Here is a 15,070-nt window from a genome sequence, read left to right on the forward strand (position 1 = left end):
CTATATTTTAGTCCAGTAAAAAATCTGTCATATCTATTTTAAATTTATTTAGTGCACTATTAATTCTGAATTTCTGAGGTTTGCATTAAGTGATTCAATTAATTTATATATCTCAGCAATACTTTTCAATTGAGAGTGCAGGAGGTGGAACTAGAAGTGGTGGAGAGGACGATGCAAAATACAGGGTGAAGTGGAGAAGGCTGATTTGTTGTGGCGACATGTCAAAGGTACAGTATTAGTATAACAACACCATGGATATTAGATCTCTCACTCATAACTCATCTTCATCTGCTTATCCGGGGTCGGATCACGGGGTGCAACAGCACCAGCAAAGGACCCCAAATGTCCCTTTCCAGGGCCACATTAACCAGCTGACTGGGGGATCCCGAGGCGCTCCCAGGCTAGTGTGGAGAAATAATCTAGTCCTGGGTCTTTCCCGCGGTCTCCTCCCAGCTAGTCGTGCCAGATGCCCAAACCACCTCAACTGGCTCATTATGACGCAAAGGAGCAGCGGCTCTACACCGAGCCCCTCACGGATGACTGAGCTTCTCACCCTATCTCTAAGGGTGACGCCAGACCCATTTCGGCCGCTCGTACCCACGATCTAGTTCTTTCAGTCATGACCCATCCCTCATGACCATAGCTGAGAGTAGGAACGAAGATTGACCGGTAGATCGATAGCTTTGCCTTCCGGCTCATCTCTCTTTTCGCCACAACGGTGCGCTAAAGCGACTGCAATACTGCCCCCGCAACTCTCTGGCCAATCTCACGCCCCATTGTCCCCTCACTCGCAAACAAGACCCCGAGGTACTTGAACTTCACTTGTAGTAAGGACTTATTCCCTACCCGGGATAGTCAATCCATCAGTTTCCTGATTTTTTTTGCCTCAGATTTAGAGGTGCTAATCCTCATCCCAGCCTCTTCACACTCGGCTGCGAACCGAGCCAGTGAGTGCTGGAGGTTGCAGACCGATGATGCTAACAGGACCACGTCGTCTGCAAAAAGCAGCGATGAGACCCTCAGCACCCCGAACTGCAACCCCCAGTTGATATTATTCATGATATTAAATCATCATGAAAAATTACGAATCAACAGTTAATATAAAAGTAGTAGGAATTAAATTAATGGACATTAATAATTGATGATTTCAGATTTATACATAGCACATTTCAGAGAGTGGTTCTCATGTGATTTTTGGCATGCTTGATTTGAAGCATTCCTTTAATTTAATTACTCCTGTATTGCTCAGAGTGGCTCGATACCTGAGCCTCAGCCAGAGCTACATCTGCGGAGACAGAGGAAACTCTCTGGGGAGTAAGATCAGAGACCTCCTTTCTGCTTGCTGCCTTCAAAGTCACGGCTGAAAAACAGCCCAAGTGTGAGTTCAACAGCTCAGAATTTCAAAATAGAAAAAAAAAAGCCATCCTGAAACGAGCTGAGTACATGACCAGCGGGGAGGAGAGTATCGAGAGCCTTGACTGAACCTTTCCTCATGCACTCTAGCCGGTCTGCTCAAACTCTCGCCTGATTCCCTGCATGAAGCAAGACTGTGTTCAGTTCATCAGCTTGACTTAACAACCCGATGGACCAGAGGGTATAGTGGAACAGAATGCAAAACTCTGCCTGACCCACTCATTCAGGGATTTTGCATGCTCTGCTGGGTAGTTTGTAATTGGTGGAATAATGTTTCTTATACAAAATAAGTTTGCTGAATGTGACTCTGACAACTCAGTCAAATAACTGTGTAGCACAAAACAATTAACTTTTATTTCAACAAATAACAACACATAAAGCATATAATTACTTCTCCAAAAGGAATAAAATTAAATTAACAGAATTAAAATAATTGTTCTTGTGTAATCGGCGTCGTTAAGGCACTCGCCAACTTGAGAATGTGGGGACATGAAACGAGATGTAAAAGTTGAGCTCCATGCTGGGTGATAAATACCGACCATTAGTTATGCTGCGAGAGAGGGAAGCTTCTGCATCCAAATGTGAACTGCAGGGTGCCTTTTTTCTCTTTATTTCTGTGTTTTGCTTTTGAAATGGTCATATATTAAGAGATCTAGCCTATCACGCATTAAGATTGCTGAATATGTGCATAAGCAGTAGAAACACAGATGCAATGCTTCACACACTTCACCACTTGCATGCTTATTGATATTCTTACAGATTGTTTATTTATTTATATTATGTCAGGCGATGCATAGCACAAATGGTTGTTTAAATGTTGATTTCATTATATGACAATCTGCATACACTGCCTGCAGAGAATGATCAATTTTCTCATATGCACATTTGTGGCAGTCTTTTCACAGCTTACAAAAGCAGTTGGTGAGGTGTGGGATTTGTTATTGACTCAATAGTGCAAGTGGGACAACAACATGTGTTTAGCAAATAAGTGATAAATTTTGGTCAAAGGCTCCAAATACCCCCGTAGCAAAAGCAGAAAGGCTGTGCTGAGTATTTCAACATTATGCCCTGTCATGAACTCAACAACAGGGTACTGACTGATCGGCCTCTTATTTGAACTGGAAAATCCAATTTGTACAAAGGTGGCCTGGGTGAAATTGATGTGTGGCAAGCAAGTGGCCATTGTTTCTCCTGAAACGCCAAATTAATAAAGCTGAAATAAGCACGGCCCACAATATGCCTATTTGAGCTTCTGAAATAAAAGAAATCATAATTTGCCAAATTAATTACAGAATGTATAATAATAATAACTAGAAAAGCACTCAGAGAGCGCAGACCTCAGCAAAGCAGATCATTTACCACATCATTGGATTTACACCGTCCACATGGTGATCTGGATCATCATCAAAAGGTTATGAGATTATTCTTGGTACAGTGGAACCTCGGTTCTCGAACAACTCGTTAGTCAAACAAAAAAATGGAGTTTAAAATGTTTCGGAAGGCAAACACCCAGTGGCACAGTGACATCATTTCATTTTTCCTCTGTTATGTTGCCGTGCTCCTTTCAATATGATTCTTCGTAGGCTATTCATGTTGCTATTATGTGAACCCTACATTACCTGCAGAATCAACAGCTTTCATAACTTCCTCATCAGTCTCAATATCGAGTCATCAGTCATCAACACCACCACCAGGGCAAGGACTCCAAAGAGGGTTTTTTTGGTGCTTGAGCTCAGTGCGGATGCCCTTCAATATCTGACACACTAATGCTTATATAAAAAGTACTAAAAATGATAATTAGCTAAACACAGGTACATAAACTCAAAACATCTTAATGTTTGCGTGTTGCATTTCACCACACTGATTCTCTAAAAAAAATTACAAACGGTTTCACAAATTTTTGGAGAATATTACACGCTTGTAATGTGATGGGTTACGTTTAAAAACATGCATAACAAAGCTAAAATAATAATAATAGATAGCCATGTCTTGGCTTGAAGGTATGACTAATATATGATTATCGACATTAAAATAGCTCATTCTCAGGTAAGTAGGGTTTTTACTTAGTTGCTTTTTTTTTTATTGATATGCTGCAATCTTATTTTCACATTGAGGTTTGATGCTCAAGTGGAAAGAGGAGTAGATAACGATCTGGACAATTGAGATAAGGGTACATAATGTGACGCAGCTTCTGTCGCCCATAAACTAGCAGCATTTTTTATTTTTTTTGTGCTTCACCATCTGGGCATTTCTGTCTACCAATATATTATAGATCATAGTTAATATAGAGTGCACACACACACAAACATATAAAGTGCGATTACTGTAGCAACGAGTCCCAATGGAAGACAACGACAATATATAATATCAGAATACTTTATTCATCTCAGAGGGAAATTCTCTCAGCAACCTGTGAGAACCTGTCCTGTGCTTTCTCGCAACGCCTCACCGAAAGAAACCTGAAATCCCACCATAGACATGCCAACAGGGCTATTAAGTTCATTGGTCCTGAGGAAACTGTAGAGAAAACGAGCATTTTCCTCTGCGCATAATGCCCCTGGACTCTCCATGTGTGCTGCCTTAGAATGTAATGATGTTTTGGAGTTATTCCAGGAGATTACTGGAGGAAGAAATGTGCTTTTTTGCGCTTATTTACTGGTGAGACATGGCATTTCAGGGCATGTACCCTGTTAGCAGAGTGACTCAGATGGAGCCGGCGAGACCATGATATCCTCAATGAACTGTTGATGTTGAATCAGAGAAACAAATAGCTTGAGGAAAATGATTTGTTTCACATGAGACCAATGCATTAAAATGCACATCTATTAAACACAGGTGGTTAACGTCACTGGATGGAGCGTACCCTACACATTACGAGTGGACAAATATGAAGTTTACTCACATGCGAACTGTAAAAGAGCGCCGTGACTTAGGACGGTTCCAAAGCTGTTCTCTGCTTTACACTGGTACTTCCCATAGTCTGTGATCTCACTTGCATTGGTAATGATTAAGTTCCCATCAATACGACTGTAGCGGTAGTCTGTCTCTGCGTCTACTTGTGTCTGATTGATGTACCAACTGGAAAACACAAGAACAGAGGGATTAAATTTGCGATGAACAACAAGCTAATTAGAATAGCAAGTGTGGCCGCAATTAATAGAAGACAGGAGAATGCATGTCACACCTGTATGTGGGTGGTGGATTCCCGCGTGCTTCACAGTGCATCACCACTTTCCTTTCGTCAGAATCCAAAGGGAAAATCATACTGTCTGGTTCATGCAGAAAAACAGGGCCAAACGCTTCGCCTTCTGTGACAGGAACAGAAACAAAGACATGGATTATTGGATATATCACAACATGACCATCAATCAGTTCTAACATCCATCATCATGACAGATGAGATTTACCAACATGAAGCGTCCTATTTTTCTTCACTAATTAAAGCCTCACTAAGAAAGCTGGAGAACACAGAGACATGTCAAACTCCACAGAGAAAAATCCAGAGTGGATTTGAACCCATGCCCTTCTTGCTGTGCGATAGAGGTGCTGCACTCTATACCACAGTTCCGCAATTAATTCAGCCATTAATGTTGTCATTATAGCTTTATTTCTAGACTATTTATAAATGAATGCAATAAAACAGCTTGCTTTATAAATCTACGTGAAAATAAGGGCATGCTTCCAAATTATACCCGATAAAGATAATTATTCTCAAATCTTATTTGCAGCTGCACAGGATTAATCATTTATTAACAGGTGTAAGGTTGATAGTTTTGCCTCTTTTAGGTGCACCGGTCACCTGTTTGGAATACAAATTGCAGTAGATTAAACAGTAGGTTAATTAGTTAAGTCTAAGATAATATTAATCAGTAAGCATTTGCTGCATACTAGAAAATTATCACCTGAAGGATTTTCAAAAGAAATATTTAGCAACTGGCGAGCAACAATGTTTTTTTCAAGTGTACCCAGCCAGACAGTCGGTCACAATATGCTGCAATTAATTTCATTTGAACAGTAAAACACAGATTTTTCTTTCTACGTACACTAGTCTACCCCCAGTTAACCTGCCCTGCTCCTGTTGGTGATTTGGCATGACTTGACCTCTTCTCAGAACAAAATGCACCCCCATATGGAAATGCTTGCTGATGTAGTAGTTTCTGGGTGACAGTCCCTGCAGCAATTCTCCTCTGTTCCTTCAGACCGCTCTACTCTTTGATCTGCCCTTTTGTTCGAGCAGAAGTGATGCATTTATTGGAAATGTTTTCCTGGATGTACTGCACCAGATTACTAAAGACAAATGTACAGAGGAGATGTTTCTTAGTGCAACAATTAGGACTGTAAACTTAGTAAACACATAGAGTTGTGTTTTATGTGATGACATGTGTCACTACAAAACAGCAGTTACTCTATTTGTTTTTGTTTTTTTCACAATAGATTTATGTTCATGCTGTTTGTCAGAGAGCACATCGTTGTATTGAGCTTTTATATCACATTTGATCTGGAACATAAATAATTCAACAATGCAAGCCACAAATCGTGAGGGCTTCCCTTTTGTCTCTTTCTGAAAGACCCAATGACTAAAAAGCAAGACATGTGTAATCTCGCAATACCTTTATAAGTAATTTACTGCTCTCCAGGGAAATAAAACAGTTCTGAATGAATACCTTCAATCGGTGGGAGAAAAGTAATCAGTATTAAGTTGCAAACCTGCCTGTGCAGACAAAGAAAATCAATTTCAGTGTTACTAGTGTTTAAAAGTGGCATGAACCCAACATGCTGAGTTTGTCCATGTTCATCATGTGGATCATATTGAATAAGAAAATTAATAGTATCTCAAATGATGCCTCTTTTTCCTCCTTGTTCAGGAGAGTATCCTTAACATTTCCACAATTACACTCATTCACACCTGGAAGCTGCCCAATGCATCTCGTCTTATCTGACCTGTGAGCCTTTTCACAAGTTTTTTTTTTGTTTTTTTTGGGTACTCAATTTCGACTCAAACAAGAAACAAGTGGAATTACAAAACCTGCTGATGTGTGTGGGTATATAGAGTACAAACAGTCATTTACCTCTTGCTGTTTGAAAACACCAAACCATGATGACCTTTTCCGCTCTATAGCGTCAACGACACTAGAGCAGTAATCGCAAGGTGGACACCGAATGAAGAAAGGGGCATGTCATTTCATGTTGGTCACATTACAAACACACACACACACACACACACTCACACCTTGTACATATTATGTGTCTTTTTAATTTATTGTTAATTTGAATCTGTGGTGTAATTTATTTTTATTTTATTGTTATTTTGCATCAATTGAGTAATTTAATATTAGTTTTATTTGTATTGTTAAATGTCAATGATTTATGTACCAAGGACTTTCAACGGAAACAAGACCGCAAGGGATTTTTTGAAATGCTCCTCTTAGACAGGATGTTTGACTGTATTTGTACTGTAATACATGCTACCGTTTGACTGTACTTGTACTCTAACATTCTATCTAATAAATATATTCATCATCATCATCATCACCTCTGGATGTCTCTACATTAAGGTGCAGCATTTTGTATCCTTCGAGCCATGGTGCAGGTTTCGTCTTGCCGGCAGTTTAGCTCTCTGCTCTGTGTCTGTGTAGCTCAACCGGAGGAGGGATGCAGAGACAGTGATGTAACAGCCCACCACTGCTGATTGGCTAGCTTCGCAACATAGAGTAAAGTATGTGAATGAAAATACAGTGCATTCCAGGTAAAGTGAAGTTTCTGTAGATAGATGTACTAGCACACACCACTAGTGAGTCATAAATGGAGGACAGACAGGTATTACTTTTTTAATTTATTTTGCATGCATGATGTGATGTTGATGGAAACAGTTCCAGGCTTAATTTCAAATCCACTGTGACAAAGGGTAAAGCCAAAACGACGAAATGTGAGCCATTGATTGCAGACGAAAGTGATCCAGGTCTATAAATTGTATATCATATAAGTACAGAGACATTTAAAAGGCAGTGATTGCGCAGGTAACAATTAAGTCAGTAAGGGTAATGATGCATGTATTAAAACTGTGCCCACATACAACACTTGAAAGAGTTGAATGAAAGGTTTCAGTACTCGAGGATAAATGCTCTTTGTGTGTGTGTGTGTGTGTCAAAAAAAAGCAATATCCTTTTTAAGCCATGAGAGGTGCATTACTTTTTGGCATCCATTCCATTCACTGAACATAAATCCAGTGCAATGGCATAATGCACTTGTCACCAGTGACAACGGGGAGGCATTGCTCTCACCTTGGTAATAGAGATGTAAGTCCTTTTATGGCTACACAGTGATAACACTATCACAAAAGTTAAAAGAAGACAAAGTAGGCAGAGTCGCATAAAGAAAGAAACAGATAGAAAAACACAGATGAGTATAAGCAGAGATAGAGAGGAGTGTGTTCCTGTTTTTTATTTTTTTATCTCAATACTTGGGTGCTTAATAACCTTTTTGAAAATCACGCACATGTTTCATGTTTCAGATTAATTCAACATGCCAGATGCAATAAACATGACATACATAATCCCATTGTGAAGCATCGACACATCATTACATACTCTGGGATTATTCGTTCTCTAAATTAGGAAGTGACCAATCATCGAGCTTCCATGCTGTCTTTGAGATATTAAATCCCATTTGACAAAGATATCCATCATATCTATCACTTCTTTACTGACAGGAACACACAGACAGCTGGATATTGCCATGTTCCCCACTTCAATTTCTCAAAGGGCATAACCCCAGCCACTGCAGACCATGTGCTGTTGATGGATAAAGGTAAGATTAATTTCTGAACTCAATCTGAACAAATCTTCGCATGTGTCACCAGACAGGGAGGAGAGTCGCAGAAACAGCAGAGTGCATTCCCACCAGTCATCAGTACAAACTTTAGATCGTCTACTCCTTCAGTTTATTTATTCAGGAGAGGCAAATAGATCTGAGATTTCGGGAATAAACACCACGAAAAGGCAATGTGATCATTATTTTTCATTGCTCTTTCTTGAAGTGAAAACAGGCAGAATGCAGACAACCCCACGCCTGTCTCTTCTGTTGAAAAGACAACCACACTGCATTCATCTTTCCTCATGGCACCCACTACCAACGATACAGGGACAATCTTCATTCTATAATGTAGAGGCCTATTGCTAATGAGACCCTACACCAGTCCAACAGTAGGCGCAAAATATTGTTTCTATACCAAATATTATCAAATATTTCAGTATCCATTCCAATATCTGTCAATAATGACGGACTGGACCAGAGAAATGCCGACTCTGATCGTTTATCCATTTATTTATTATACATTTGAAGATACATGCTTATCAATTAGTGATGCAGCTGACCACAGTAAATCCGTGTTCTGATTTGATTGGTGTCCCCAGATCAGACTACATATAGTTTGATCCACGGATCACTTGCAAAGGTTAAACTACAATTATGTTTAATCTCTTTGTGGTACTGCTGTGAGAAGATACACGCAGTGCTGTCGTCGGTGTGTGGGAACAGGGGCGAAGTTGTACTGTATATTCAAATAAATACATTGAGAATACTGTATGGAAAAACTCAATAAATAGGTTTCCTGTGGGAATATTTCCATAAAACGATGTTTAGTGAATTTTTTTTTCATGCACAATGTGCCCATGATGTGCTAATTGTGTATTTTGTGCAACTGAGATGTCACATGAGACTACAATACTCATATAATTTGATAAATATTTAATGTGGAATTGCTATATATATATATTTTTTTTTAATGAATTTAACTACATTTATTTTAGTTGCTGTCCATTTCTCCAGTTGGGCGGTGGCGAGCCGTTTATTGGGTCATCATCTCCCCTAGCATTGCTGGTTTAAAATTTGTAGCAAAAAAGAATAGTTTTACTGTGAACAGATCAAAAAGCAAAACGCTTTCATTTGGCTTCAGACAAGCCCAAACATACTGTTGGTTTGCCTGCACCATTAGTTTTACCTGGGCTCCTGTAGTCCTCTTGGGAGCTGAGCAGACTCAGGGCTGACAGGGGATGACTGGAGAAAGCTGGCCAGTCGGGTGCGGTCAGCCCACCAGCGTGGTATTGTCGGACTCTGCTTCGTGAGTTGAGCACCGACGAGCTGTCTGATTTCATTCTTAATACTGCCGCATACGACATAGGCCGTGCCGCTACTGCGCTTGCAAAGTCTAAAAAGAAAAAAAAAAAAAGGTGGAAAGAGTGAAGAGATGCATAAAATATTATCAAGCCATTCAGGAAAATTGATCGACTCAAATATTTGAACCAAAAAAAGGAATTTTGTTTTATTTGATGAGTTACACAACAATTATGTACAACTACAATCGGACTGTCCATGTTTTATACAAGCTATCTTTCTGCTCCATTTATGCATACAAAAATTTCCCATCACCTTATGCACTGGTTTATTCTCTTTCCTTCTTCACTAGATTATCATGTGCTTTCTATTTAGCCATCAGCCATTCATCTCTGGCTGCCTAATTCTAGCCAGATGGGAGCAACTGAAACTCTTACATTATTATATCATAACCTTCATATGCTAAAATGGTATTTACTTTTTTTATGCATATATCATACTCTTCTTATGTTAGTTTTCAATTATATAAGGAATAACCTGCAAACAAACAAGCGTGCCACAAAGCAGAAACCTTGCTGAAGAGAAACAAAGAAACAGAGACAGCTAGATGTGGAGGCGTTGTGTTTCAAAATTCGCTCTAAATGGAATAGCTAGGGGAACTTTGAAGTCAATTCCAACAGTCAGCAACTTCCATTGAAAAAAAAAGAAAATTGTGTACTATATCTAAGAAGAAACATCCACTTTTAGCCAGCAAGCAGTATAGTTGAAGATAAAAACCCAATTCAACAATTTGGCCCTTATTTAAGCCTTAAAATGTATTTCATTGAAAAAGAACTCTCCAAATTACCACCACAACACCTCTTTAAAATAACTATATTAATTTATTGTTTCCATTTTCTATTTCCATAACAAATGCTCAATGATTTAATTATGATGCTCTGTTGAAAAGATGCACTTCACACAAAGGCACCAGAGATTGCTTGTAAATTCTGAAATTCACTCGCAGCGAAGTCTCACTCTGTATGAAGTGTTGAGTCTGACACAGCAGAGGAGCAAGCAGCTTCAATGAGACAACGAGGTCTGGGAGCAGATTATCCTTGTCACACGCATGTTCGCTCGGTAAAGATTCCTGCCTGTTGATATTCCTCTCACGTTCTCATATTAGTTAGCTTTAGAGGTGAAGCTAAGATACACAAATCTCTTTTTCTTACATTTGGAGTTAGCTATTCTACTACGGAAGGTCATTTCAAATGCACAACAGAACAAAGTTCAACAAATATCGCCAGCCCCTCAAACCATTCTCTGTGCAATCGAGCAAGCATTTGGTACAACAGCTGACAATTAAATCAACCAGTTGCATCAGGCCCAGCACAGAAATGAAACAAGCGGGGTAGAGGTGTGAATGTGACTGCTCGGTGTCCAAAAAAAAAAAAAAAAATCCAGACATTTCAAAGAAGATTCAGAAAATAATATGACAGATGGGCTGCTGAAACTGTAACCCGCAATAAAATATTTTACAGATCAGATCACTGTAAAAAAGGAAATAATTAATGTAATGACGCCCTAACATGCGTGATTACCATCAGCATGCTGGCCCTCATTTATGATCTTGAATAATATTGGAAGAAATGTGGTCACATGCAAAGAACAATGTCACTCTTCTGAAAATCTTACCACATTTACTTAATAAAATGTCTTAGATTATCATCAATTCAACAATAGCAACGATTATTGACCCTCAGTATGTAATGAACTCGTCGTAAACAGCAAGGGAGCAACACATTTTAATAACATTATCTTGCATGCACTGTGTGACTAAAATGTAATTTGAAATGTACTATTTAATTCACCATATGTATGGAAGTGTGTTTGATCTACAGGAAATCACCAATCCTCAACATTCTGTAATCAGAACGCCCAACACCCATCACCATCAGTGCAGCTGCCAGTGAGTGCATCAGCTCCTTCTCACTCTGTCATCTTAATTTCATAGTACTAAAAATTATATCAGGAAATTATACACATTTCAAGTAGGAGATAAAATATTCACTTAAAAGTAATTTAGCATTATCTCCGCATCTAATCAAACTGTTGCTGTTACTCCCATATTCATGGGTTGCCCACTTTTTCAAAGCCACTTTCAGGCTATTGCAAGTTATTTTAGTCAGTGTCGGATTTTTTTATATCACAACTCATATACAATTAGTTCCACATTGACTGATCATCACCAATACATACAGTGCAATACAGCTAAATCAAATAGCTGATAATACTAATGATATGGGACCATTTTGTTTTGTTCATGATACTGAAAGAAAAATGCAAATCGGAGAAGCTTAAAGCTCAGCAAGAGAATAATTAGAGCTTTTCCAAGGAGCAGGAGTGTTTTGCACTGCATGATAAAGTGCTATGAAGGAACTGAGCAAAACAGAGAAAGAGTTATCTACCCTAGGGAACTTGACAGCTCCAAAATATTGCTTTCTATAAATTACTGCATCACATCTCATTGGGAGAAACAGGATATGGAACCGTTTTTCAGATTAAAGGTAACGCGCGTTTGAAAACTGATAAGCAATGCAATTAGAAGTCGGCCTGTTGTCAGTTAAAGTAATCTTGCTGAGAATCAGCACAATTAAGATGTAAATCACCTGCCTGCCGTCGATGTCCACGGTCAACTCTTCAATGCAGAGTTCAATATTTTGTTTGGAAGCTGGACAAGGCAAAATTATAATCATAAAATGCAGATAATGAGTTGAAGATGTTAAATGGCAATTCTTCAAAGAGCATTATTTAGCAACACTTTTTATTCAGGCTATTGTTCTCTTTTGAATTAGGTGTCATTGATTTGACAGCATGCATTTTCTTACAATTCCAATGCGGATGTCTGATTTATTGATTCACTATTTAAAATTGTTTTGACTTTATGAAGACATCCTTGGCATTGCAACGCCGATCAACTGTCTGCTATTAACCTCTTCAGTGATTTAGATTTGGTCCGTTCCTCGTCATTTAGGTTCAGTATAAGGAAACACAATACTAAATTCTACATTAGCATTACAGATGAGGGAAATAACAGATTCTTAAACGTTGCATATGTCTTGTCACAATACTTCACAACTATTTTAATCATGGGTGAGTACCAATTGTCAAGAATTAGATAGAGTAACACGATTACTGATTGAGCATTTTAAGTACGTTGCCAGTTTTAACTTTTTTTTATTAAAATGTGTTCATCTACAGAACAATAACAGAGGAGGATACTTCCTCGTGAAAATATGTGGTTATGTGCAGCATCAGGAACAGAATGATTAGCATGGTTTTGAAAACTGGAAACAATATTGAGTGCTGCAGAGGAATACAACTTGTAGACCAACATAAATTATAAGTACTAGTAGTATACAAAGAAGAAGAAAAGAAGGACACGGCGAAAATACCCTCTGATTCCATATAAATGACCTCAATACATCTGCATCTCTTCCGCAAGGTCATACATCATCATGCCCCATTTGCTGGGTTCCTCAAAAAGGTTTCTACAGGATCTCATCTCAGAAATTTATATTTCTGTGATTCTCTCGATACTGTTTATGCCCAGCTGTTCATAGTTACTTACAGTACATTCATTTACTTACTGGCATTCTGGTTTGCCGTTACGATGTCGTATTTCATAGCATTGCGTTTAGTAGAATACTAAATGCGTTTAGTAGAATACTAAACGTGTAATCGTTGACAATTAATTGTCCTTCATCTTTCTTTAAAAAACACACACCTCTCCACACCTGCCATTCCACGCGTCTGAAGATTTAGAACAAACTGGGAGCAGCAGACTGGACCTGAATCAGATTTATGAGATGGTGCAACACATCGTCTCCGGGTGTCATCTCTGCTATGACAGTTGCAGTGCGATTGAGAGAAGCAGGGAACAATCACAAGGAAACTGTTCTGGAAGAAAATGACAGCAACACCGACTTCATTTATCCAAGGTTATAACTACTAAAAGTCCATTTATCCTTCTAAATGGACAATGTGAACATGTCCTATTACCTCAGTGCCTGCTGGCTCAACGTGTAGTAAATGTCATCGTCCTTGTTTGCGTCCTATAATCAGGATTATGTTAAAGCCAATGTTGTTGCAGAGTAACAAATTGGAACAAAAGGTTGATTGGTGACCCGGCGCATCTGTACATTTATAATAACACAAGGTATTTAAAACATGGTGTTCAGGATGGGGTAGGGATGGGGGTGGGCGAAGGGGTTATACTGGATTGGAAGTGATATTTATAACAAGATGTTCCAGAAGTAATTAGTTGGCAAGTCATTAAGAAATCTTAATGCCAAGGTTGACCCAAGGTTGAGGAAAATCTAGTAGATATTTTGACATTACTCATTTAGTTGCTAATTTGTGAATTAAATGTTAAATGAGCAGATAAAATGAAATACATGCAAGTATGGTTTTGTCAAAAAACTGAAAATTAAAAGCATTTGAGGTTGAAAACATATGCTAAATTAATTCACTGAGGACTCTTGAATCCTCCAATTTAAAATAAATTAATTAAATGGAAAGCGCATATGCTACTGCCTCTTTGTGAGACAGAACATTTGCCATGACTTTCGATCTTGTATTCATAGGCAGTGCTTATCCATCCATCTCCATAACTGTCATAGTATAGGTTACATGAAAATTCTGTCAATAACAACCTTTGCATTTTGTAGCCTAATTACATTTTTCCAGGAAAATAATATTCCAGACTGAGGCTAAATCTGAAAAAAATACAGTGAAGCCTTTTATAAAGTATTTTTTCTTCTTTTGACGACTGAAGTCAACATGAACTAACATCTTGTAAAGCTGTCACCTCCACCTGATAAACACAATGACCCTTGAACAGCTGCGCTTCCGATTCCTATCTTTCATATTCCGGGAAAGAAGAAACACTCATTGTGGTTGAACTCAAAGCTTTTCACAGAGCTCAGTTATTAACATCACCTCCGTGATGATATCTTCACCGAAGGATAAAATACAATGTCAATACAGCATTATATACCAACTTATATAAAGAACTAAAGGCCATCGCTTTGTGATATTTTTAGAAGCATGACTTGAATGGAAATCACCTTATCAAATCATGCACTGTGACCCAATGAGGATTTGAGACAATGGAACTGACACAAAGAAACCAACTTGATTGTTTGTAAATGTTCTAAATAAGAAGTAGAAGAAAAAAGAGATGTAAAAAGATACAATACATACAAAACACAAAGGCAAGACACTAGCAAACACTGAATAATAAGTATAGTTTTGGTCTTCCATCTTCATTCTCAGGTTGAGCTGAACATTGACCTTCTTCCCTGTTAGATGCAGGAGATGCGTCGTGACACTTATATGCTATGTGATGTCTATTTTGAATACTGCATGAAAAATACATAACCAATTCTCCGATTTACTTCCATCCAAAGAAAAAAGGGGGGAAAATCACGCTAATGTCTATTTTGCAGCTCATAAAGAAAAGAGCTGAAGCCAAACCTCCACAAATTCCTCAATCTTTTTTCTG

General features: G+C 38.5%; 1 protein-coding gene across 1 annotated transcript in view; it reads right to left on the bottom strand.

Moving 5' to 3' along the window:
* The window catches only part of LOC137912769 (contactin-5-like), a 46,861-nt gene extending 37,271 nt beyond the window's left edge, over window positions 1–9,590 (bottom strand). Inside the window, exons 1-3 of the mRNA XM_068756907.1 lie at window positions 9,413–9,590; window positions 4,598–4,721; window positions 4,316–4,491 (exon numbers count right to left, since the gene is read on the bottom strand). Of these exons, the coding sequence (XP_068613008.1) occupies window positions 4,316–4,491; window positions 4,598–4,721; window positions 9,413–9,590 (478 nt within the window). The remainder of the gene's footprint in view (window positions 1–4,315; window positions 4,492–4,597; window positions 4,722–9,412) is intronic.
* Window positions 9,591–15,070: the final 5,480 nt, after the last annotated feature.

The sequence above is a fragment of the Brachionichthys hirsutus genome, unplaced genomic scaffold, assembly GCF_040956055.1.
Source record: "Brachionichthys hirsutus isolate HB-005 unplaced genomic scaffold, CSIRO-AGI_Bhir_v1 contig_1025, whole genome shotgun sequence".
Taxonomy (NCBI): Eukaryota; Metazoa; Chordata; class Actinopteri; order Lophiiformes; family Brachionichthyidae; genus Brachionichthys; species Brachionichthys hirsutus.